Source organism: Hypomesus nipponensis, chromosome 9 (assembly GCF_054491055.1).
Source record: "Hypomesus nipponensis isolate SF chromosome 9, ASM5449105v1, whole genome shotgun sequence".
Taxonomy (NCBI): Eukaryota; Metazoa; Chordata; class Actinopteri; order Osmeriformes; family Osmeridae; genus Hypomesus; species Hypomesus nipponensis.
This window is the reverse complement of record NC_140369.1, coordinates 13,113,097-13,134,764: the sequence shown is the minus strand read 5'-3', so window position 1 is coordinate 13,134,764 and position 21,668 is coordinate 13,113,097. Positions and strand designations below refer to the sequence as shown.

General features: G+C 44.4%; 1 protein-coding gene across 3 annotated transcripts; it reads right to left on the bottom strand.

The window, feature by feature from the left end:
* Positions 1 to 1,006: 1,006 nt before the first annotated feature.
* myh7ba (myosin, heavy chain 7B, cardiac muscle, beta a) lies at positions 1,007 to 15,221 on the bottom strand. 3 transcript variants are annotated; one of them, XM_084705052.1, is made up of 42 exons: positions 15,071 to 15,221; positions 14,789 to 14,892; positions 14,424 to 14,567; positions 14,085 to 14,241; positions 13,870 to 13,897; positions 13,454 to 13,550; positions 12,876 to 12,896; positions 12,644 to 12,736; positions 12,445 to 12,508; positions 12,237 to 12,335; positions 12,014 to 12,117; positions 11,770 to 11,908; positions 11,024 to 11,142; positions 10,477 to 10,626; positions 10,105 to 10,275; positions 9,754 to 9,933; positions 9,522 to 9,654; positions 9,359 to 9,432; positions 8,894 to 8,981; positions 8,694 to 8,811; positions 8,463 to 8,586; positions 8,211 to 8,347; positions 6,598 to 6,853; positions 6,209 to 6,451; positions 5,767 to 5,943; positions 5,511 to 5,656; positions 5,338 to 5,428; positions 4,795 to 5,184; positions 4,523 to 4,649; positions 4,262 to 4,380; positions 3,953 to 4,149; positions 3,686 to 3,869; positions 3,351 to 3,516; positions 3,087 to 3,211; positions 2,881 to 2,996; positions 2,393 to 2,789; positions 2,161 to 2,286; positions 1,886 to 2,056; positions 1,680 to 1,784; positions 1,487 to 1,582; positions 1,243 to 1,377; positions 1,007 to 1,113 (listed from the first exon to the last, which is right to left on the bottom strand). In XM_084705052.1, the coding sequence occupies exons 1-42, from the start codon at positions 15,165 to 15,167 to the stop codon at positions 1,102 to 1,104; spliced, it is 5,820 nt and encodes a 1,939-aa protein (XP_084561178.1). In that variant the 5' UTR covers positions 15,168 to 15,221; the 3' UTR covers positions 1,007 to 1,101. The 3 variants fall into 3 exon arrangements, with proteins under 3 accessions (XP_084561178.1, XP_084561179.1, XP_084561180.1); XM_084705053.1 differs by having other exon boundaries at positions 9,359 to 9,429; XM_084705054.1 differs by lacking the exons at positions 13,454 to 13,550; positions 14,424 to 14,567; positions 14,789 to 14,892; positions 15,071 to 15,221 and having other exon boundaries at positions 14,085 to 14,172.
* Between the last annotated feature and the right edge of the window lie 6,447 nt (positions 15,222 to 21,668).

The following is a 21,668-nucleotide window of genomic DNA, read 5'->3' as shown; positions in this document are numbered from 1 at the left end:
AAGTGCTTTTCTCTCAATCACTTTCTTAGAACACCATGTCATTTAAGGCTTTTTTAAAGCTGTGATCTGTATGAATTTGTTACCTTTTAGTGATGCTACAGCTTGTTTAAAACCCATTTCACAGCCAAAAGCAGACCTTTTTGATTGACTTTAGACACATGTAGATTCTAAGCTAAAATGCAGTGGACAATTCTTCTAGGAACTGCCACTTGCCAACCAGAACTTGAAAGGTTTTTAGATTTGGATTGTGTGAGATTGTGTAAACCCTGTATTGGATTTTATGCAAACTTGGTCCAAATGTTGAGGACTGATTTGAGTTATTTGTTTGTTTGCTAAACGAATGCTTGTTTTATATTATGGTCAAAAGTTTTTCAGAGCTGGTTTTATGGCCCTCTTTTGCTTATCTGGGCCTCTAATGATTAATGATTTCTATCTGATTGTAGACTCTCCCCCCTCCACAGTGTGTAATAGGATCAGTGCTTTTCAGACTTTCTCACAGCATAAAACCAGGCCAGAAGTAGCTGTTTGACTGCATGTGTGTTGTGCCGCTGAGAGGGACAGAGCATCCACTTGGGATGTAGTACTCAGAAGCAGTAGTAGTGAGTCAGTTCATGAATCAGCAAGCTTTTAAACCCAGCTTTTGTGTGTTTAGCATTTGCCTTGACATAGAGTACAGTGGGGTGGGGGGGGGGGGGGGGTCACGTCATGCTTGTTTGTCATTAATATCTATGGAGCCAGTGACACAGCAAGAGTGTGCTAGACTTCTGAGCTATGTGAAACACAGTGTTCTCATCAGACACACTAACACTTTGAACCAACCCCAACTCACACGCCACCCCAAACCCACCCCTTCACACCCATATTTGTCCTAATGTTGATTTGGAACTTAATTTCTTTATTTAACAGTCTTGTTTGTGAATTTAATAAAAATGATAAACATTCATTCTAACAACCTTCTCCTGAAAACAGTCATTTGAATGGTTTGAATAATCAGACATTCTGTGTATGTGCTCAGTAGTCTTTATTGGATGCACACACAGTCACACACAGCTGTTGCAGCAGGGAGACTTATGTCTGCATAGAGTGGCCATCCTTGCAGAATTACTCTTTGAGCTGAAATATACAAGAAAAGCATGTTTATTTACAACCATCAAAATCACTAGTCATTGAGGCCATTCCAGCCTCGAAACATAGGAAGCTGTGAGACCTTTATCTGTGAGGTATTTTCAGTACTGTCCTTACCTTGCCACCTTGGTCCCGAGTGCGGACGCGAAGCTTATTGACCTGCGACTCGGCTATGTCAGCCCTCTCCTCAGCGTCATCCAGCTCATGCTGGATCTTCCTGAACTTGGTCAGGTTGGAGTTCGCCTGCGAATCCTACAACACAGAGAGAAGGGCGAGGTCACCTTCGCTTTCCAGAGGACAAAGTTTTTGATTTTAATAACCTGGTGATATATGTAGTCCATGTAACCAAGCTTGGACATACCGCCTCTTCCGCTTGCCTCTTGTAGCTCTTGACCTTAGCCTGCAGTTTATCTATGAGCTCCTGAAGGCGAACTAGGTTCTTCCTGTCTTCCTCAGTCTAGGCAAACACAAGGACACAGGAGAGTCTCAACACACCACCTCATACAGTCAACTACGGTAATAATCTTTTCAGAATGACTTTTCTTGATCTGTACCTGGTAGGTGAGCTCTTTGATCCTCCTCTCATATTTGCGGACTCCTTTCTGGAACTCCTGACTCTTCTTCTGCTCAGTCTCCAGTTCACCCTCCAGCTCTCGCACCTGTCGGCATGTATGACAATGAATGGGACCTGGGAACAGCATTTTCAGCAAGCAATATGACCATGAAGAAAGAGGTATAATAAATGTCTCTGGGCTCTCACCCTGTTTTCCAGTTTCTGGATGTGCTTTTTGCCACCCTTCAGGGCGATCTGCTCAGCCTCGTCCAGGCGCATCTGCAGGTCCTTGATGGTCTGCTCCATGTTTTTCTTCATCCTCTCGAGGTGGGAGCTCGTGTCCTGTTCCTTCTTCAGCTCCTCTGCCATCATGGCCGCCTGCACAATCAAAATGGGTTTGCCGTTAAAGTGGTGTAATCAAAGTCATCCGTACAACCAGTGGAATCAATCCATTGGTTCATGGCGTGTGTATGGTTCTTTACATCCGTGATGGCTTTCTTGGCTGTCTCTTCAGCGTTGCGGCACTCCTGCACGGCCTCCTCGACCTCCGATGACAGCATGGACAGATCACTCTCCAGCTTCTTCTTCTGGTTGATCAGCCCTGTGTTCTGGAGGAGCACCGACACAAGTCACTGGCATGTTAGCATTTGTGTACCACGCCATTTACAAACCGCCAGTGAAAATCTCTCAAGACAGAGTGTCCCCGATGCTCACATGAGAGTGCAGCAGGTTGACCCTCTCAGTGGACTCCAGGAGCTCGTGTTCCGCCAGTTTTCGGGCGCGCTCGCTCTGCTCCAGCTGGGCCCGCAGCTCCTCCACCTCGGCCGCCAGCAGGTTGTTCCTGCGCTCTGTCACGGCAGCCTGCTCCTTCAGCTCCTCGTTCTGGTGCAGCGTCTCGTCCAGCTCCAGCTGGGTGTCCTTCAGCTGAACCTGCAGGTTGCGCAGTAGTCTCTGGGATTCAGCTGCCTGCCTCGTGGCATGGTTTAGCTGCACCTCCATCTCGTTCAGGTCTCCTTCCATCTTCTTCTTGAGACGGACAGCCTCGTTGCGAGACTTGCACTCTGCGTCCAGTGTGGCTTGCATTGACTCAACCACTCTCTGGTGGTTCCGGCTGGGAACACAAAAGATGACAGAGACGTCATGGAAATAAAAAGGCAGGGGAACGTTGGATTGTTTTGACATCATATGGGGGTAATGCTCACCGAAGGTTGTCGATTTCCTCGTCCTTCTCTGCCAGCTTTCTGTCAAGATCGCCCTTGATCTGGTTGAGCTCCAGCTGGATGCGGAGAGTCTTACTTTCCTCATGCTCCAGTGTACCCTAATAGACATGGGAAATACTTTACTAGATGCTTAAAGGGATTGAAAAGAGAGAGAGAGAGAAGAAGAGAGAGTGAGAGTAGGGCCTTACCTCAGCCTCTTCAAGTGCAGCCTGGATCTCACTCTTCTCCATGTCCAGACCCTTCTTGATCTTTTCCAGCTCATGGATGGTCTTTGCCCCCTGGCTGATCTGGTCTGACAGGTCAACCATCTCCTCTATAGTAGAAGACCGTTGTAAATACGTGCATATATTTACATGTTTTTCACTGGGGCTTACCTCACAGCTAGCAATATACTGGAATGCAGAAACCGTAGGACTGATGACAAGAGCCCATCATCTGTGATCCCATCTTACCCTGGAGATTCTTGTTCTCCCGCTTGGTGGTCTCCAGGTGGTCCAGGGCCTCCTCGTAGGAATTCTTCAGCTTGAAGAGCTCTGTGCTCAGGCTGCGAGACTCCTTCTGAGAACCCTCCAGCTCCGACTGGCCCTCCTCAAACTTTTGCCTCCACTCAGCCAGCACCTGGGATACACTCACTGTGTCAGCAATTTCCAAGTATACACTTAACATTTATTGATGTTAACCAATATTAACATAAGGTAATATTAAGAGCACTGTGCTCAAGCCCTGGATCCAGCCTATTTGTTATTCCATTACCAGACTGACAGAAAGTTCAGTCCCTTCTGCTCACCTTGTCAAAGTTGCGTTGCTTCTTATCAAGGGCTGCGGCAGCAGCATTAGAGCGCTCCAGATCGATCACCAGGTCCTCGATCTCTGTCTGCAGACGGTGCTTGGTCTTCTCAAGGGAGGAGCACTTAGCACTGGATGCCTCAACTGCCTCCTCAGCCTCCTGCAACCGTGTCGCGAGCTTCTTCCTGCATAAACACAAAGAATTAAGACCACAGAATACTTGAACGGTCAGAGAGCCTTGCGAAGCCAGAGCTTCTGTCTCACTTACTTGGCCTCCTCCAGCTCCTCAGTCCTCTGGATGGCATCAGTCTCATACTTGGTCCTCCACTGAGCCACTTCTGCATTGGCCTTGGACAAGGCCCTTTGCAGTTCAGACTTAGTCTCCTGTTCCTCCTCATATTGCTCCCTCAACAGTTCACAGTCATGCCTGGAGGACTGCAGGGCATGGGCCAGGCCATTCTTAGCCTGGAAATGATCGTGGAATGATTTTGGATTAAAGTTGGTCTCATTCTCAGAACATCCAACAGAACACAGTGTTGTGGTATCCATGCCGTGTCTGGATGGGATGGAGATCCACCTTGTTCTCCTCCTCCAGCTGCTTCTTGAGCTCCTCAGCATTCTGACTGAAGGAGATCTTGGTGCGCTGGAACTGGGCGATCAGGGCTTCCTTCTCCTCCAGCTTCCGGCCCTGCTCGGCTACACAGGGAAGGACAGAGTCAGTCGAGTGTTGGGTGTCACACACAGTGGGACGCACATACCACCGCATGTGTGGTGACACGTCTTTTTACGTCTCTTAGATGATGTGGCGGTGAGGCTGCGTGTGCAGCTGGGGCCTCACCGCTCTCGGCCTGAGCACGGGCTCTCTGGGTGTTGGCGTCGTTGAGCTGCCTCTGGAGCTCCTCCACCCTGGCCTTAGCCTCGTTCATCTGATCTTCATACAGCCGGCACATCTTCTCCGTGTTCGCCTGGGGGCGGGGATGTGAGGGGTGGCCAGTGAGAGATGCACCGCAAAGCATACAGAACACACGAATAGAAGCCCAAATAAAAGTCAGTCTGCTCTGGTTTTCCCACAGGTGTTGGTGTGCTGGTGGATGCGTTGGCGGACTTTACCTTGGCCTTGGAGAGATGCTCTACGGTGGAGGCCAGGTCATCAGCCTCCATCTTGACCTCGCCCCTCTCCTTCTCCAGCTTCTGCTTGACCCGCTGCAGGCTGTCAATCTGCTCGCCCAGCTCCGCCACGCTGTCGGCGTGCTTTTTCCTCAGCGCGCCGGCCGTGGCTTCGTGGTGCAGCATGGCCTCCTCCAGGTCCCGCCGCAGCTTCAGGACGTCTGCCTCCCGCTTCTTGTTCATCTCGATCTGGGCAACGGTAGCGCCGCCAGCCTCTTCGAGGCGTTCACTCAGCTCCTCCAGCTCCCTCGCCACGTCGATCCTCTGCTTCTCCACCTTGGCCCTGGATGACTTATCAGTTTCCAGTTCCTCTTCAAGCTCCTCAATACGAGCCTGGGAAGGGACCAAGATGGAAAGACAGATTTATCTATTGTTCAGTGACACATCATTGCTGATGTTTGCATTAGACTCCTTTCAATGAGTATAGCCTTGTGTGAAGATGACGGTTTTGCCTTGTAACGTTTTTAATGTGTTTTCCATTAATACCTGTAATTCTTTAATCTTTTTCTGGAGCTGAATGACTAAGGCTTGTTCGTCCTCAATCTTTGTGCTGATGTTGACCATTTCAAAGTCTTTCCTGAAAGAAAGCACGTTGTAATGAATGCTGACGTATTTAGTGAGTGAGTCTAGTTTTTGTATCTATTGTAGATAATCCTCACTTTTTGAGCTTTTCTTCAAGCTGCTGCTTGTCATTCTCCAGGTCCATGACAGACTCCATGGAGAGCTTCAAGTCCCCCTCTAGCTTGCGCTTGGCCCGTTCCATGTCCAGACGCACCTTCTTCTCTTGCTCCAGAGAACTCTCCAACTGATTAAAATGAGATGAATGTCAAATGGTTGGGTCTGGTCATTAAAGAATGCACTCTCGGTCTTCACTGTTGCTGTCTAAACAGTTCTGACATAGTTGTGTAAACTCACATCGTCCACTTGCTGTTCCAGCTTGGCCTTTGCCTTGGTCAGAGTGTTGACTTTGTCCTCCTCTGCCTGAAGGTCTTCTAGTGTCTGCTGGTGGGCCTCCTGCAGAGCCTTCTTTTCCTTGGTCAGCTTCAGGATGATCTCATCCAGAGCTGCCATCTCTTCAATCAGATTCTTAATCTGGAGAAGAGAGCAAAGGAATATGGTGTTCAGAAGTATTTAGTCAACTGTGTATAAGAGGGTGTGACATGGTCATGTTCATCGTACATTTTGGCATATGAGGAGAAAAGCGTCATTTGTTTATTCAGCTTCATTATTCCATACTGTTTGGGTTAATAGAGGTATAAGAGTATACTTTGTTGGCATGTTTGACCCCTGGATGAATGCCACTCTACTGCCCCCTGTCTGTGGTGACTGTCCTCTCTCAGCTCTTAAATTCTCTCACCTTGTTCTCTGTGGCGTGTTTCTCCTTCTCCACCTTAGCCAGGGTGATCTCCAGGTCATCAATGTCCTTCTTCAGCTCAGCACACTCATCCTCCAGCTTGCGCTTCTTGGCGAGTACGCCAGCGTTCATCTCCTCCTCGTCCTCCAGTCTCTCTGTCATCTCCTTCACCCTGGCTTCCAGCTGAATCTTAGTTTTGATGAGCAGATCGCAGCGGTCCTCAGCATCTGCAAGGTTATCTTGCTCCTGGAAGCGAAGAGAAGGATCATAAAAGATTTATGTACGATGGACTTCTGAAGCAGGGTTTTGACTTCATAGTGTGAAATCATCCACAAGGAGCCACTGGAGGCGTTTGAGGGCGCCTGAGGGGTGTGAGGTGTGGAGGTACTTACAGCTTGCAGCTGCAGAGAGAGGTCATTCTTCTCTTGGAACAGGCTGACCTGCTTCTCCTCCAGCTCCTTCCGTTTGGCCTCAGACCTCTCCAGAGCCTCCTTCAGCTTGGCGTACTCCTCCTTCAGATTGGCCATCTCCTTCTCTGTGGCAGCGCTCTTCAGCAGAGGCTTTATCTTGAAGAAGAGCTTCATCCAGGGCCAGTGCTTCACAGCGTTAAAGGCTCGGATGTTCCACTTGATGATCATCAGAGCTTCCCTGGAAACATCAAGAATCATCATAAGGCATCTAACCTGAGGTACGAGAATGAGATAATGGGTTTCTATTCAGCTACCCTCTCTTGGGCAAACGTATTGGTATGGAATGGACGTCACGTCAATGCCAATGTTTCATGGGTGAAACATGACTGTCACAATCACAGTTGGATGCAGAACCTGCAACATGAGTCCTTCTGCAGACTGCCCAAGGACTTCCTGTGTGTGAGTGCTACATGTCAGGGTAGTTGTCAGGTGTGGCAGCACAGAGGAACAGGAGGGTGTGAGCCTGTGGTATGAGTCTGATTGCATTTCTGACATGACTCCATGCTCTGTGCCTTTCAGAGGTGAGCGGCTTCATGTTTATTTAGAAACCAAAGCCCTCTGTCAAACGGCAGGCTTTAATCCTCTGTCACCCGTCGCATATCCCATCTATGTGCTCACTTAGAATGCAGGCGCCTGGGACAAAAGGGGCCGGGGGCTCTGTGCACGTGGTGGGGGGCTGTATTTTTAGGGTGGGCCCAAGCAGCTGCCACTTGACACATGTCACCACCTGGCTGGATGGACACCGTCAGCATTGTTTTATTTAAGGGAAATGGATGGGGGGAAAGGCCAGTGACTGCTGGAGAGGACTGTGTGTGTGTGAGGGAGAAGGGATGGGGTCCTTGTTACCATTGGGGCCACACACATGCATGGCAACCATACATGGTCAAGCACACGCCTCACACATGCCGATAACACTGCCCTTGCATACCAAGCATACTGGACAAAGGGAGTTTATGCTAAGGTATAATATATCACAAACTGAGAGGCTTCAGCTGATCATGTTGCTATTGAACCTGCTGTCCAAAGCAACTGGCCTGGGAGTTAGTATGTTTTGTATTCATGTCTTAATTGGGAATTAACTTAAGTGGGAATCAGTGTTCTTAACAATACACCAGTCTTAAGAGCTTTTTCAGCACAAAATTAAATTGACTAATAATAATAATACATTTTATTTATATAGCGCTTTTCAAAGTACTCAAAGTCACTGTACATGGTTAAAACTAAAAACAACTAAGCGTGTGTTTTGAATTAATTCGTTTTTTCTTATTCAGAATCAGATAGATCTATATGTCCCTAAATCTTGATGTATTTCCTTGGTCAAATGTTGACCTCTAAACACCACATCTCCCAATTGTTGAGTCAGATGGCATTTCTTGGATTTTTCTCTGAGATTAACATTATGCTTTTTTTCCATAAAAAAACTCTACTTTATCAAATTAAACACTTCCAATAGCTAACTACAGTTGCTCCCTTCCCCCCCCCCTTCCCTACAATTCACCCTTTGGAATAAAAAAAAATGCAGTCTGGTCACGTACTTCCTCTCTATCATCAGCTGCAGCTCCATCCTCATGATCTTGCGGCGGCTGATGGCTTGCAGCATGGTCAGGACTTTAGCCAAGCGCTCGTCCCTGAGCTCCTCCAGGTGGCCCAGCAGACCCGACTTAAAAAACACCTACAGGGGGGAGCAGCATTCACAACTAAAACTAGGGATTTAAAGTGAGAGACTATAGGAAAAATATATGTAATAATATATGTAATAAGTATTAACTATTGAGGATAATGCACACCTTTGTGTGTCCAAATTTGTATTGATTGTGGTCAATATCCAGGGAGCTCAAGAGTTTTTCGGCTGCTTTCCTGCTGTCCACAAACTTATCATCAGGGATGGAGTGTGGGTTCAGGATGCGATATCTGGGAGAGAAAAAGCAACAGGTAACGTGTGAATGGGTGTGGTTGAATCCAACATGTTTGTATGGACTGAATGTACGTTTTGGCTACATTTGTGTAATCCAGCTCACCGCTGCTTAAAGTCAGCATACAGGATGCGGTTTGGAAATCCCTTCCTGCAGATCCTGATGCCCTCTAGCACCCCGTTACACCTTAGCTGGTGCAGCACCATGAATGCATCCATGATCCCTGCACAACACCAGAAGGGTCATTTATCTGCTCTATCGAACTAGCTGATGTGCTGTGGTAGTTGTGTACTACAGTGTTGTACCTGGAGTCTTGGTCTCATTAGGGATTAAGCAGCGGACAAAGTGGGGCTGAGTGCTGCGGAGGTTAGTCATCAGCTTGTTTAGATTCTCCTGCAAGTATGACAGATGGACAGAGAACAGGCGGATGTTAATGGGCATGAATCCATGAAGTAACTTTACTAAGCAACACATGATACAGGACAACTCAATTAGGCAAAAACCCAGTGTGGATTACAATAAGTTTCCCTCACTCGTTGTGATGATGCTAATCACTGGTCTTCTGCGATGATACAAGTTGGTTTATGAGGGAGGAGCCAGCACAGACTTAAAGTGATGTTCATGTGATCATTTCGCTAAACATCACTGCAAGTCTTAACTGCCTCCTTCTCAGCAGTGGAGTGATGCTGTTTCTAATTAAGACTCTTCCCAACAACTTCACTAGTAACATCACACCTTTATGTTTTCATTTTCTAATGTGCCTTATTCACCTTATGAAGCTGAGACACAGTCTGGAAGGAAGCAGCCTTCTTCCTCTTCTCCTTGCCCCCAATCTTGGAGTCTGCTGTTGTACAATAGCCAGCATTTGGATTAAAGATGAGACCATCTTGGTTGACTTAGATTTAAAGCTACTAAGTCACTTGTCTAAGGTACCTCCATCAGACCCAATGTCGTTTTCATACAGACAGGCTAGAAGCTTGTTGGCCGACTTCTGGAAGCAGACCACCACTGTTTCATTCAGAGGGTCTTTGTTTTTCTCCAGCCAGCCAGCAATGTTGTATGGGACCTGGTATAGCAGGAAATACATCAATTGAAATCACATAGTACCTTTTTTAAATCTAACATTATGTCAGTGTGGGCGAGGCTTGGATGGGGACTGACGTACCACTCCAGCATAGTGCACCAGCTCAAAGTGGGCCTCGTACTTGCGCTTCTTATCAGGCCTCGGCTTCTGGAAGTTCGATGATTTGCCGATGTGGTTGTCATACATCTTAGCCTTGAAGCTGCCATCAGTGGCCTTGGGGAACATGCACTCCTCTTCAAGGATGGACATGATACCCAGGGGCTAAAAGAAGAAAGGGGAATCCTAAATTACAAACCCTTCTAGACTGATACTCATTAAATGGTCCTCAAAAGGCCTGTATTATAGTAAATGTAATAGGCAATAATGTTTTGAATGAATCATCATTATCATAATTTTTCTCCCACAGGAATAGCTCATACTCAAATCTCATACTTTTTCGATGAGGTCAATGCAAGCCTGAAGGTCGAGACCAAAGTCAATGAAGGTCCACTCGATGCCCTCCCTCTTGTACTCCTCCTGCTCCAGGATGAACATGTGGTGGTTGAAATACTGCTGCAGCTTCTCATTGGTGAAGTTGATGCACAGCTGCTCAAAGCTGTTCAGCTGCAATGAAAGAGGAACAGGTGTTGAACAAGCATAAAGGAAATAATGGCTATAATTGTAAGAATGGAGGGTCTGAATATCCCACAGTCTGTAGTCACAAAGCAGTGTCTGATGCTTGAAAGATGATGTTGTAATAGAGTGTACTTGCTGTTAAAGTAAGTGGAAAGAAATGCCTTCAAATGGTTTAAAAGATAGACTTACATCAAAGATCTCAAAGCCAGCGATGTCCAGTACTCCTATGAAGAACTGACGAGGCAGTGAGGTGTACAGGGTCCTGTTAATGCGTCCCACCAGCCATTTGAACATGCGGTCGTAAGTGGCTTTGGCCAGAGCTCCGACGGCAAAGTTAACCTACAGCACCCACACACCCCCGTAGCATACACAAACACACATGCACACACACACACACACACACACACACACACAAAAGGGGACACAGCTGTCATTCACATGGAGTGCCACAGTTGCTTGGATACAAGATTCTGGAGTCAGTGGAGTGCTGAGTGTATTGATTGATAGAGGATTAAGAAGCTATTTTCTGTCTGCAAGCTAACCACTGAGCAGAAATAATAATAATCCACGATGATTTACCAGTTAAATGTCTATCATCTACGGACCTAACTTTAAACTATATACCATGGCTTATAATCAACACTACTGTACATGATCAATTTATTGCTGGAGATAAATTAACAATGTGACAAGTATGAGTGTTGAATTGTACATTCTCTCTGTCGTGGGCACTGACCTGCTCGACATTCTGTCCCTTCACCACATATTCGTTCCCCACCTTCACTCTGGGGTGCACGAGCCCTTTGATGAGATCAGCTGAGCTTACTCCCATCAGGTAAGAAGCTTTGTCAGCACCTGGGAAAAAATACACCAATATATCAGACCAATGAGACGACACACAACATATGTCTATTGTAGAAGGCGATTCATATTGTCGTGAAAAATATTATCCTAAGTTCTCAACCAATATCCAAAGTTTGAAACTGCACTGAAACTCAGCGAAGTTTGAAACTAAGTGTTTATTAGAATTCAGAGTGACAGAGATTCCAACAAACGTGAGCAAGATCCCAGGATCAGACTAAAATATTTCTCTGGACATTCCTCTTATATATCAAAACCTTATCATTTCTGTAATTTTTCTATTGGTACAATATTGTTAGTCACAGATGCATTATGCATTTCCCACATTAAACACTAAATTTGCCTCATGATAGCTGGGCTTTGTAGTTTTCTTATGGAAGAAGCCTATACACCGAGCACCCATCCCCTAATTATCCGGATTTGCACTTTGGGCTTAATATCTTCTACATATTAGTGGCAATACTACTCAGCCAACAGCTTTGCATCTGGTTTTCAGTAAGATAGCCCATCAAAGTAAAAAAGGTGATTACGAGATTCATTTTCAATCATATAATCCATAATCATTCTCCATTCTTCATAAATAAAACTGTGTGGTGTTTTTTCTACAATATCATCGCTTACTTTCAGTGCCATCAGCCTCTGCTTGCTCCTCACGCTGCTTCAGCTTGAACTTCATATTGCCAAAGTGCATGATGGCCCCCACTATTTTATAGCAGCCGTACTTCTCTTCAGCACTGAAGCCCAGGATGTCCATAGCATGCTGTAAGCAACGGACAGAAGTGACATCACAAATAAGTTGGACCAACAGTTGATTCAATCATACAAAGTGGTTTGATGGTTTGTTTGGTGGAGGACCAGCCCTTACATCAGTAGCCATCAGCTCCTGTCCATCGTCCATGTTCTCCACGGTGGTGACCCCCTGGGAGCAGAAGTGATAGTCGTAGGGGTTGGTGGACACCAGCAGCATGTCTGTGGAAGACACCAGAGGATAGTTTCTCTTTTTAAAATCTGAAGATCTCAGATACGGCCTGACTTTGCTGAACTTTATCTACACTTATAGAACGTGGTACATGGTGCATTTTTGTTACCTAGAAGTTCTGGTTTCTTCTGGGACATGATCTGGTAATAGATATGGTAGCTCCTCTCTCCGGGCTGCTGGAATATCACTCTGGATTTTTCCAGAAGATCTTCAAAGGGGAAACACAGTGAGTTAATAAAGCATATTTACACCCTTGAACTTCAGATCTGAATCATGTATATGCTATACAATGCAATGTTGTAATCCTGTCCACTCACATATATCAATGTCTGCAGAGGCTAGTTTCCCTGTAGGCCCAAAGTGGATCCTAATAAACTTGCCCTTGAGAACGGAACAAAAAATAAGCATCAAAATATACATAAATAAATATGCATTATGTCTTCAATGTGTGGGAATCTAAGAAGTAGTTACAGCTGACACAATTCCTCTCCACGGTCTGACATTGCAGATACTCACAAAACGAGATGAGTTATCATTCCTCAGCGTTTTCGCGTTGCCAAAAGCTTCCATGGCAGGGTTGGCCTCAATAATTTGGTCCTCCAACGTGCCCTAGTAGAGTGACAATACAAGGATATTACAAGCTAGGACAAGGGATGTGGTTTTCCATTTATCAATATAAAAGTAACACTGTGAGCCAGGCATTCATTGGTTGATTAAAGCATGTCATTGAAGTACACATTGAACTTACCCCCATTTTTGTGGCAGCACTCTGTCATAAGAAAGGAATAAAGAATGAAGTAAACATTACTTCCTGCTGTTGGATATTGTAAAAGTCCAATCAAAGTCAAGTAGAATATGTTTATGGCAATTTCTACAATAATATTGGTGAGCACCAAAAACTAAGTGTTACTGTAAAATACGATATACCACTTTGTATACTCAAATTGTGAGGCCTACAGGAGCTATGGGTATAGGAAAAATGGGATCAGGTCAACCAAATCAAAAACGAACTGGAAGGAAAATCTAAACAGCAAAACTATTGTTAATAAGGTTTAAAAACGGGAGGATATGAGAGAAAAATTAGATGAGAAAAAATACTCCAAAGTAAACAAGGGAAAGAGGAGGGCTTCACAAGACAGATGATGGAAGACTTGAACCAAGAAGACAGTAATAATGCAAATTAAATTTACATTCACTGTTTTGACACAAAACATGTGGAAAAGTTATAATGAAGAAACACTGGGGAGGCCAATGACAAAAAATAAAACACCAAAAAGGTTTTAAAAAGGAGGAGTTGAACAAAAAGGAACGCCATAGTGGCCTTACTCCTTTTTTGGCAGCTGCTTCCCCGAGAGCTGCTACAATGGCAAAATACTGAATGACACGTTTCGTGTTGACAGTTTTGCCAGCACCGGATTCTCCGCTACAGGAGTATGGAAAAAGTATACATAGAAAAGGTTTGGATAGATCAGGAAAAGATTTATCGATTGCTTGCTAGCACAAGAAAATATGCCATAGAAAATTTTTACAAAAAACAAAAGCCAAAAAGAGTAAAAGTTTTGATTTAGAGTCTTGGAATAAAATGCCTAAAAAATACATTATTATTTGTCATAAAAAACGGCCTACAATATTGTATAAGAGCTCATTCAGTAACAAGGCTTCAAAAAAATCTTGTTAAACATCCATATATGAAACATACATACATGGGGACATCAGCAGGATATGTGCAGGACTTTACTTACGTAATAAGCATAGATTGATTCTCACGGTCTGAAAAACAGTAACAAAGGCTATCATCAATTACTTCACTCATTATTCATTTAGTGAATTTAGTGAATATTAGGTCATTAGGTCATTTTTACTTTATTAGGCTACAGCTACTAGTTTCGGTATGTCTGTGTGTGACAGAGAGGAATACAGACTTTGTGGGCAGAATAAGTGTCTTTGAGAGACTTACTACGCAGCATGTCATTGTAGGCATTGTCTGCTATGGAGTAGATATGGGGCGGGGCCTCGGAGCGGCGTTTGCCTTTGTAGGCAGCAACTACAGGGGCGGTGTAGACAGGCAGCCATTTGTACGGGTTCACTGTCACACAGAAGAGCCCAGAGTATGTCTATGGAAAGAGGCAGAACATTATGAACTACAATACAGTTGTAGATGTATCCCCAGCGACACTAATATGTGCCACACCAGCATGTGACAGTTTGTTCAAGCCCAGTTGTATAGATTTATCTGGCCCTTAAAACATCCCAGTGCAGGCCTGGTAGTCTTGTCCCTCCCCAGGTGCTTACTCACATAGATCATCCAGGCTGCATAGCGCCTGCGCAGGTTGAAGAGCACCGAGGCCTCGTTGAGGTGAGTAAGCATGGCCATGTCCTCCATCATGTCAAACTTTGGAGGGTTCATCTGCTGAATATCATCCTCCTTCACTGTTAGGGTCTGTGGAAGTGGGCAAAAGAGAGGTATAGCTATAACAAGGGTAAGTCAGGTGAGACCAGGATCTGTCTCAATAACTTTAATAACTGACAATATTTAATTATAAACTGTCCAAATGCAACATAGCAAATCATAATTCCAGGTGGTTGCATGCAATAGAGTATTGAGTATAGCAGTGTTGGTATTTACTTATAAGTAAAAACAGCATTCCAGGACCCACAAACCTTCTTATCTCTGGTCTCAACGATGACTTTGTCTCCGTCAAATTCCTTGATCTCAATTTCGATGTAAGCCTCCTTTTCGTCTGGAATCCATGCTCGCTTTTTACCTGACAACAGACCAAAAATGAAAGATGTCGATTCGATGGACATCGGTATGATTTTGTAATGTGGTGGGCTTGTCAATCATCGCTGCTTAACATTTAACTCTAACGAAAAACTTCACATAATAACCATACAATGGTTAGAAACAGCCTAACTAAATATGCCACATTTCTCCGTAACTACCATCAAAAGCTATGGTCTGCGCAGCCAATAACTCCAAGTCCGTTTTGCGTAAAAAAGGTCCAGCCTCCCCGAACTCTTGCATGTCGAAGCGAGACATGGTGGCAACTCCTCTGGCCGACTGAAGCGCCAAGAAGACAGGTAACTTCTCAAACTCCTTGGACAGAACACAAAAACGCACTTTTAGTATTTTTGTAAATCACTAAATATAACTTACGTATTATTGACGTGACAAACATCTGAGTGTGCCAAGTATTCTTGAAAAGTATTTGCGCGTAAAAGAGGGCAAATTCATCGCTATTTTAATTACAGTTTCAGCAGAATTAGCCTGCTGAATGAAAGGGAATTCTGCACTCACGTAAATTACGTGACGAACACCCAAAAAACTAAGACATAAGAAGTGGTTGACTGACCTTTGGGCGCACTCAACGGGATAGTAAGTGGTGTAAGAGGTGTGTCCCCTTTTTATTGTCTTTCTCAAGGTCATGGCCAGGGGAGATTTGTCCCTAATTAGCATATGCCACCACCTCCACAGTCTATTGGTTGTTGCCGCGTGTCTCAATTGACACAAAAGGAAAGCAACTTTTTTATCATTGCGCTAACTCAAGCCGGCTATTTTTATAGCCCTGTTATTTATCGTACTGTATGCACACAGAGGGGCGAGAAAGTCGCGTTGGTGGGAGCGGCCCTTTAAAAACTACAGTTTAATTGTCAGCAATGGAACCCTATGTGGTTCACAGCCATGCAAATTGACTGGTCGACCGTTTGCTTATTTGTTGTTATCTCCTATCATGACCCGGGAATTCTAAATATAAAATGTCAATGGGACAATAAATAACCGATGAAATATAGACATTTACTGTCAACAAATATATTTAGTTATGTAACATGTCAATAAATAGCCTCAGTTATCAATTATTCGAAATATTAGTATCCTTACATATATCCTTCTTCTTCCTGAAAAGTACAGTATTACACAGAGCTACTAAAAGTGACTGAGATGCCCATGAGCTCATGCTGTCTCCGCTGTAATTGCATTGCGGCTTTTTTGTTGTTGAGTGCCAACAGGGGTGTCTGCCATTGTGTGTGGCCACAGAGGATGCAACCTCAGAAGAGATTATTTCAGGAGCGCCTCAGTGTGACATTAAACATGGCACTATTAATACATGACACAATATTAATAGAGAAACACTTCTCAATTTGAACATGACAGAAACAGCTCTAGGAAAAATAAATGCCTGACACGGATTAAACGGATTGATTTTGGGTTACAAATTATTATTGTTGTTGTTCTTTTACTTCTTCTTTACTTTATCTTCTGTCATGATAATCTTTGTTAAATTGTGACCATGATCCAGAGTTCTTTATATGAACTTGAAGGCCTGCAATATGCTAAATGTAGAACACTTAGTATACATGTGATAACGTGGAACATCTTTGATATAATTTTGTCTCTGCCGTAATTCTGGCATGGACAGGCATTAGGGCTGTGCCTTTGAAAATTCTGGCCCCAGTGGATCTGACCTTCAGTCCAGAAGGGGAGGTTGGTGCCTGGTATGAGAGCAGGGTAAGAGGGCAGCACGATGGTGTGGGGTGTGTGGGGGGCAATCCAGAGTCTCCCAGAATAGACAAAGCCAGCAGAGTCCAGTACTCCTGATTGAAAGATTGAGTGTTTGGAAGATCTATTGTTTAAGGACTGTGATAGGGACTAAAGCAATGTTGAGTTTCCTGTGTTGTCACTGCAGGAGAAATGGACAAGCATGGTCGAAAGAGGTTTGAAATTTTGTTTATAGTTTTCTTGGTAGCATTCTTTGTACCATTCAAAAATAGCAGGTGCAAGCAGCCTAGTTTTTATTATGAAGTCTTTGGGTTTTATGGAAACAAAGCAAAACACTTCTTTAAATGACACTGTGGCGTAAAGAAGGAGCAGCCATCTTTGTTGATGGCATTATCTCCTGTCATGGCAGGCCAAGAGGTGTTGCCATGATGGCTGAAACTTTATTGGCCATCAGTTAGATAGAGTCCAGAGCTATTCTAAGGCAAGGGGCACTTCAGAGTAGTGGAGGCTGTGTTATGTACTGTGTCACTTGCCCTGCCGTTAAAAAAGCTGACATGCCGATAACACATGAGAGGAGATGAATCCCAAAGTCCCTGGTGCTGCTTTAAAATAAGTCCACACACGGACACACACACACACACACACACAGTGTATGTACTGGAGTGTTGTCCCACAGCACGTCTCTCTGCACTGCAACACTGAAGTCCATGGCAACAGCTGAGTTCCCAAAGCAACAGCTCTTTTTACATCCTGGACATTCCCCACCAAAATCATTTGGTGTTTAATGGAGCCAAGACCCTTTGAATGCTTCTGTTTTGATTATTGGTCATTTGTTAAGCATAGAGTTCCCTTATCAAATGACTGGCTCTAAAAAAAACTAGACCTCAGTCACAAAGCCAGGCCTTTGACATGAAGCATTGAGCCAAAGTCACAGGCCCACAGTATGTCCTAAGTTTGCTTGTCCAACAGTGGGCTGATGTGAATGTGTACAGCCAATCTTTTGGGACACTAAGACAAGACCTGAATCCCAGGAATCATCAGTGGTATGCTTGGTGGGCTCACAGTTGTTTTAGATCATCATGCACTAAATATCTTTGGGCTTAGACACAGAGATAGCGAGAGATTGGGATTTACGAGTGTATTCATTTTCACTCTAAACACCTTTGTGCAGACTGCTTCTCCATCTATCTATTTATTTATTTATCTATTTATCTATTTATCTGTCTGTCTGTCTGTCTGTCAAAGATATATGAACAAATATAATGTAAATAATCTTATGTCGTCAATCTATAAATCTATAACTATCTCTCACCCTCTCACACACACATGTTCTGCCTGTCTCTCATATACACTTTTAGTTCTTAATCCCTTTACCACTCATTTTACTTTGTTTTTTCACCGATGACAGAACCTACACTAAATATGCTATGTAACCCCACTTAACTCTAGGTAACCTAAACAGTAAGTCCTGAGATGGCACTTGCAAATATCTCTGTAATCACCTTGGGGGAATTTTATGCAAAACATTGCAGCAACTGTGGGGTCTTAGGCCTCGATTCATCAGACGGGGAGACAGGGAGAGACAGGGAGACGCATTTTGCAAACCCAGGATCAAGCCTCACTCATGCTTTTAATATGTGAGCTCCTGTAATGCCTTCACTGTCCCCTCATAGGCCACCACAAGCCAACACAGGCAACAATAACAGGAGCTAATCAGTCTTTTAGCCACTTGTTTTGGTGAGATATCTCAGCTATTACCCCTGGCTCCAAACAATGGTCTGCCTCTCAGTCAGTCTGGAGCTGTGGTGCAGCAGGGCTGGCCCAGCCCCGGGTATGCATGGACACCCTCAGCTGTCTTTCTATTTCTAGAGCATGCAGGCATACCTCAGCCCTGCCAGCCCATCAGAGACAATAGGCATGCTGCCTTATCCAAACACAGGCCCGCAGACAATCTGACGCACTCCAGGATCCCACTGAGAGCCCTGCTCCAGCCCCCCATTCAGGTCCAACAAGAGGAGAGGGGTTAACAAGGCAGAACACACACTTACAGACAAACATCACTCAGGCCCTGTGGAGTTTTTAACATTGAAGATGAATGGCTCATTGCAAGTAATGATTTACTTGTTTTTTTTGTATTGCCATACCAGCAGCTGCCTGGGACAGTGGTGGCACTTTTCTTCGGCATTTAGGAAAATAACAAAACATGACTTCAAAGTAATGCATGTGAGTCCTAAACTGGTCACTTGGGGTGCCACTTGGCTGAAGTTATTCCACGCTACACTTTAAATAGATGTGAAAGGCTGTTTGTCTGACTGCTTGAGAGACCTTCACCAGTGACCTACAGCAGCATCTCATTGTCACAGTGACATATATTTACCTAATTTACAATCAGGCATACCTCTATTGCTTGGGGGGTCCTTTAAAAGGCCCAAGATTCAGGCAGCTTCAATGGACCTCTGGCATCAATTTGGCCCATTTTATGCTTGGATATGAAAAGCTCCAGTGACAATGAGAGACATTCCAGTAGTAGGCTAGTATCACACAATAAAATAAAGAACATGTGTGACTGGTGCACAGGGTTTGTTTCACAGTTTACACAGGATTCAGTCTCTCACATATTCCTCTATGCTCACATATAGACTCACACTATACAATGTATACTTCACACGTTCAAGCACACAGGTGCAAATACTACACACATTCAAACACACACACGGCACCTGTCTGCCAAGGCAACTGCTCAAACACAGACACAACTGGTCAGCTAGTGGTGCATGTGTTAAAGTGTCAAAAATTAGATTAGGTGCAGATAGACACACCCATACAGATAAATTCAGTTCAAAGTTACATACAATTTTGATGAATTCCTTTCCTGCCATAGTTTGACCAGCAGGGGGCAACACAGTCGAACACGAACTGCCTTGTCTAATAAAATGGCTGTTTATGTAAACCTTGATTAGCAGACGTATTAGGCTACAAGACGATACAAGATGAAAAGTCTAAGAGCAACCATTTTGAAAAATATGGCAACATTCTAAAAGGAATACAATTTTATTAGAGGCCTGCTTCATGATGACTGCTACAGCTGTGTCAGGGTAAGTGTAGCCCCCGTTTGTTCAATAGATGACCCTGTGGTCCTATACCCCAACCCTATACTAGCAGAGTGCCTAAGAGCAGGTGAGCTGAGTCCAGAGGGAAAGCCCTCTCGCTCACCCTCTTCCTTCCAGATCCCTGCGCTGGGGGGAACAGAGGGACAAGCATGGCATCCTGAGAACTGCTACTTTCTGGCAGCATGCCAGACACTTGAAAACTGACACTATGTTTTTTAATTCTCACCCCATACTGAATGTAGCACACAAAGCTGTACTATTATCAGCTTTGTAAACATTCAACAGAGAGCCTTTCTCTTGAATGGCAGAAATGAAAAATGTAAATGGGGTAGAAGGAACTTAATAGTATTTTTACTTGATGATGAGATTGATGTTTGGAGAGTGGTGTGATATCAACAGGCACGTTTCTACATTTTTTTATTCATAAGATGCAATAATTTTGTCATTCAATGAAATTGTACACCATGAGAAGAACTGTCATCCTACTGTGCCTACCTGATTGTCTCCACGCCAATACTGCCCTCTACTGGAACAAAGACACAACTGTCACATGAATATCATCACACATGCATGTTTTTTTTAGACCAAGGAATTATGTTTAATACTTAATACTGAGGGCTTTTGTATTACACATCTTCATGGTAAATATAATTTAGTTTCATACAGCAAATTAGTTCTGTTCAAACCATCCCTTAAGGCAGCCTTTCTCAACCCTGGTCCTCAGGGACCCCCTACTCTGCATATTTTTGATGTTTCCCTGCTCCCATACACCTGATTCAAATGAATGGATCGTTATCAGATAATGACCCATTCATTTGAATTAGGTGTGTTGGAAGAGGCGTGCAGGGCAGGGGGTCCTTAAGGACCGGGGTTGAGATAGGCTGCTTTTAACAAGATTTAGTAACATCCGTTTTCATGGGCACGGTATGTTAAGGCTCAGATGAAATGCATAGCAAACCATCTGTAAATGTGTTCATTAAGGAGGGGACCTTCCATAATCTAGTTTTTAAAAACTGCTGACTGCAGTGCTAGGTTTTTACCAGCAGAAGTCATCAGTCTCTCATGGTATTTAACAAAGGCAGGACTTGACTCACGCACCACTGTGGTCAAACTAGGTCAGAAATCTTAATGATATGGTGACAGACATGTGACAGACAAATAAACAAACAGCAGTGTTCCCCAGTTTGACCCTGAAACAGATCTTTGGTGCCTCGCGAGTTGACATATTGTCACTATTCAGTACTGACTCCCAAACTATTTAACAAAGATATTAGATGAGAAATAACAGCAGAAAAGCTTTGTAACTAGGAACTATCCTCAACGATTTCCTTAATAAATGATGTGACTAACAATAATCTCAAAATGGTAGATTCTAGCAAACGTTCACTTTGCCACAGTCCAATGTTTCTTTTTGTACATTTCTGTTGGACAGGAAGGGGCTATCTGATAGGAAGAGGAAGTAGGAGCGTCCCCCCAGACCCCTCCCAGCGTCCTCGGGCCTCCCCATCCTGTAGCTGGAAGTTTTCTGAGCCAGGAACACCCCCGCTCTCCAGGGGTATGGCTGCCCACTTATATTTTGGTAATCGTCATCCTCCCTGACCTGCTGGCCCGATCCTGGCGCCAGGAGTCTCCCTAACCCCCACTCCCCCCAGCCAGCCCCGACCCTCAGATAATTCACACCAGCTGTTGCAAGGTGCCTTGCCCACCCCCACCCCTGTACGCACACTTGCCATGTCCATAGCCTCGGTTCATTAGGAAAATGCTGGCGGGGATTTTGGAGTTTTCAAACTTTGCATGAGGTCTCATGGCTGAACACAGTAAATCTAACCTAATCAAACTCCTAGTTTCTCCGTATCAAATTTACATTCTTCTACATTTCTTCATACATATGTATTTGATTTTGTTTTTGGCGGGGAGGGCTGATCATTTTGTA

Bases quoted from the DNA above. Each gene is read 5' to 3' on its own strand.
- myh7ba (XM_084705052.1), bottom strand. From the start codon at position 15,167: ATGTCTCGCTTCGACATGCAAGAGTTCGGGGAGGCTGGACCTTTTTTA. The intron at 13,551-13,869 runs GTAAGTAAAGTC...ATACTCCTGTAG, and splicing joins AATCAATCTATGCTTATTAC to CGGAGAATCCGGTGCTGGCA. The intron at 5,944-6,208 runs GTGAGAGAATTT...TCTCTTCTCCAG, and splicing joins AACACGCCACAGAGAACAAG to ATTAAGAATCTGATTGAAGA.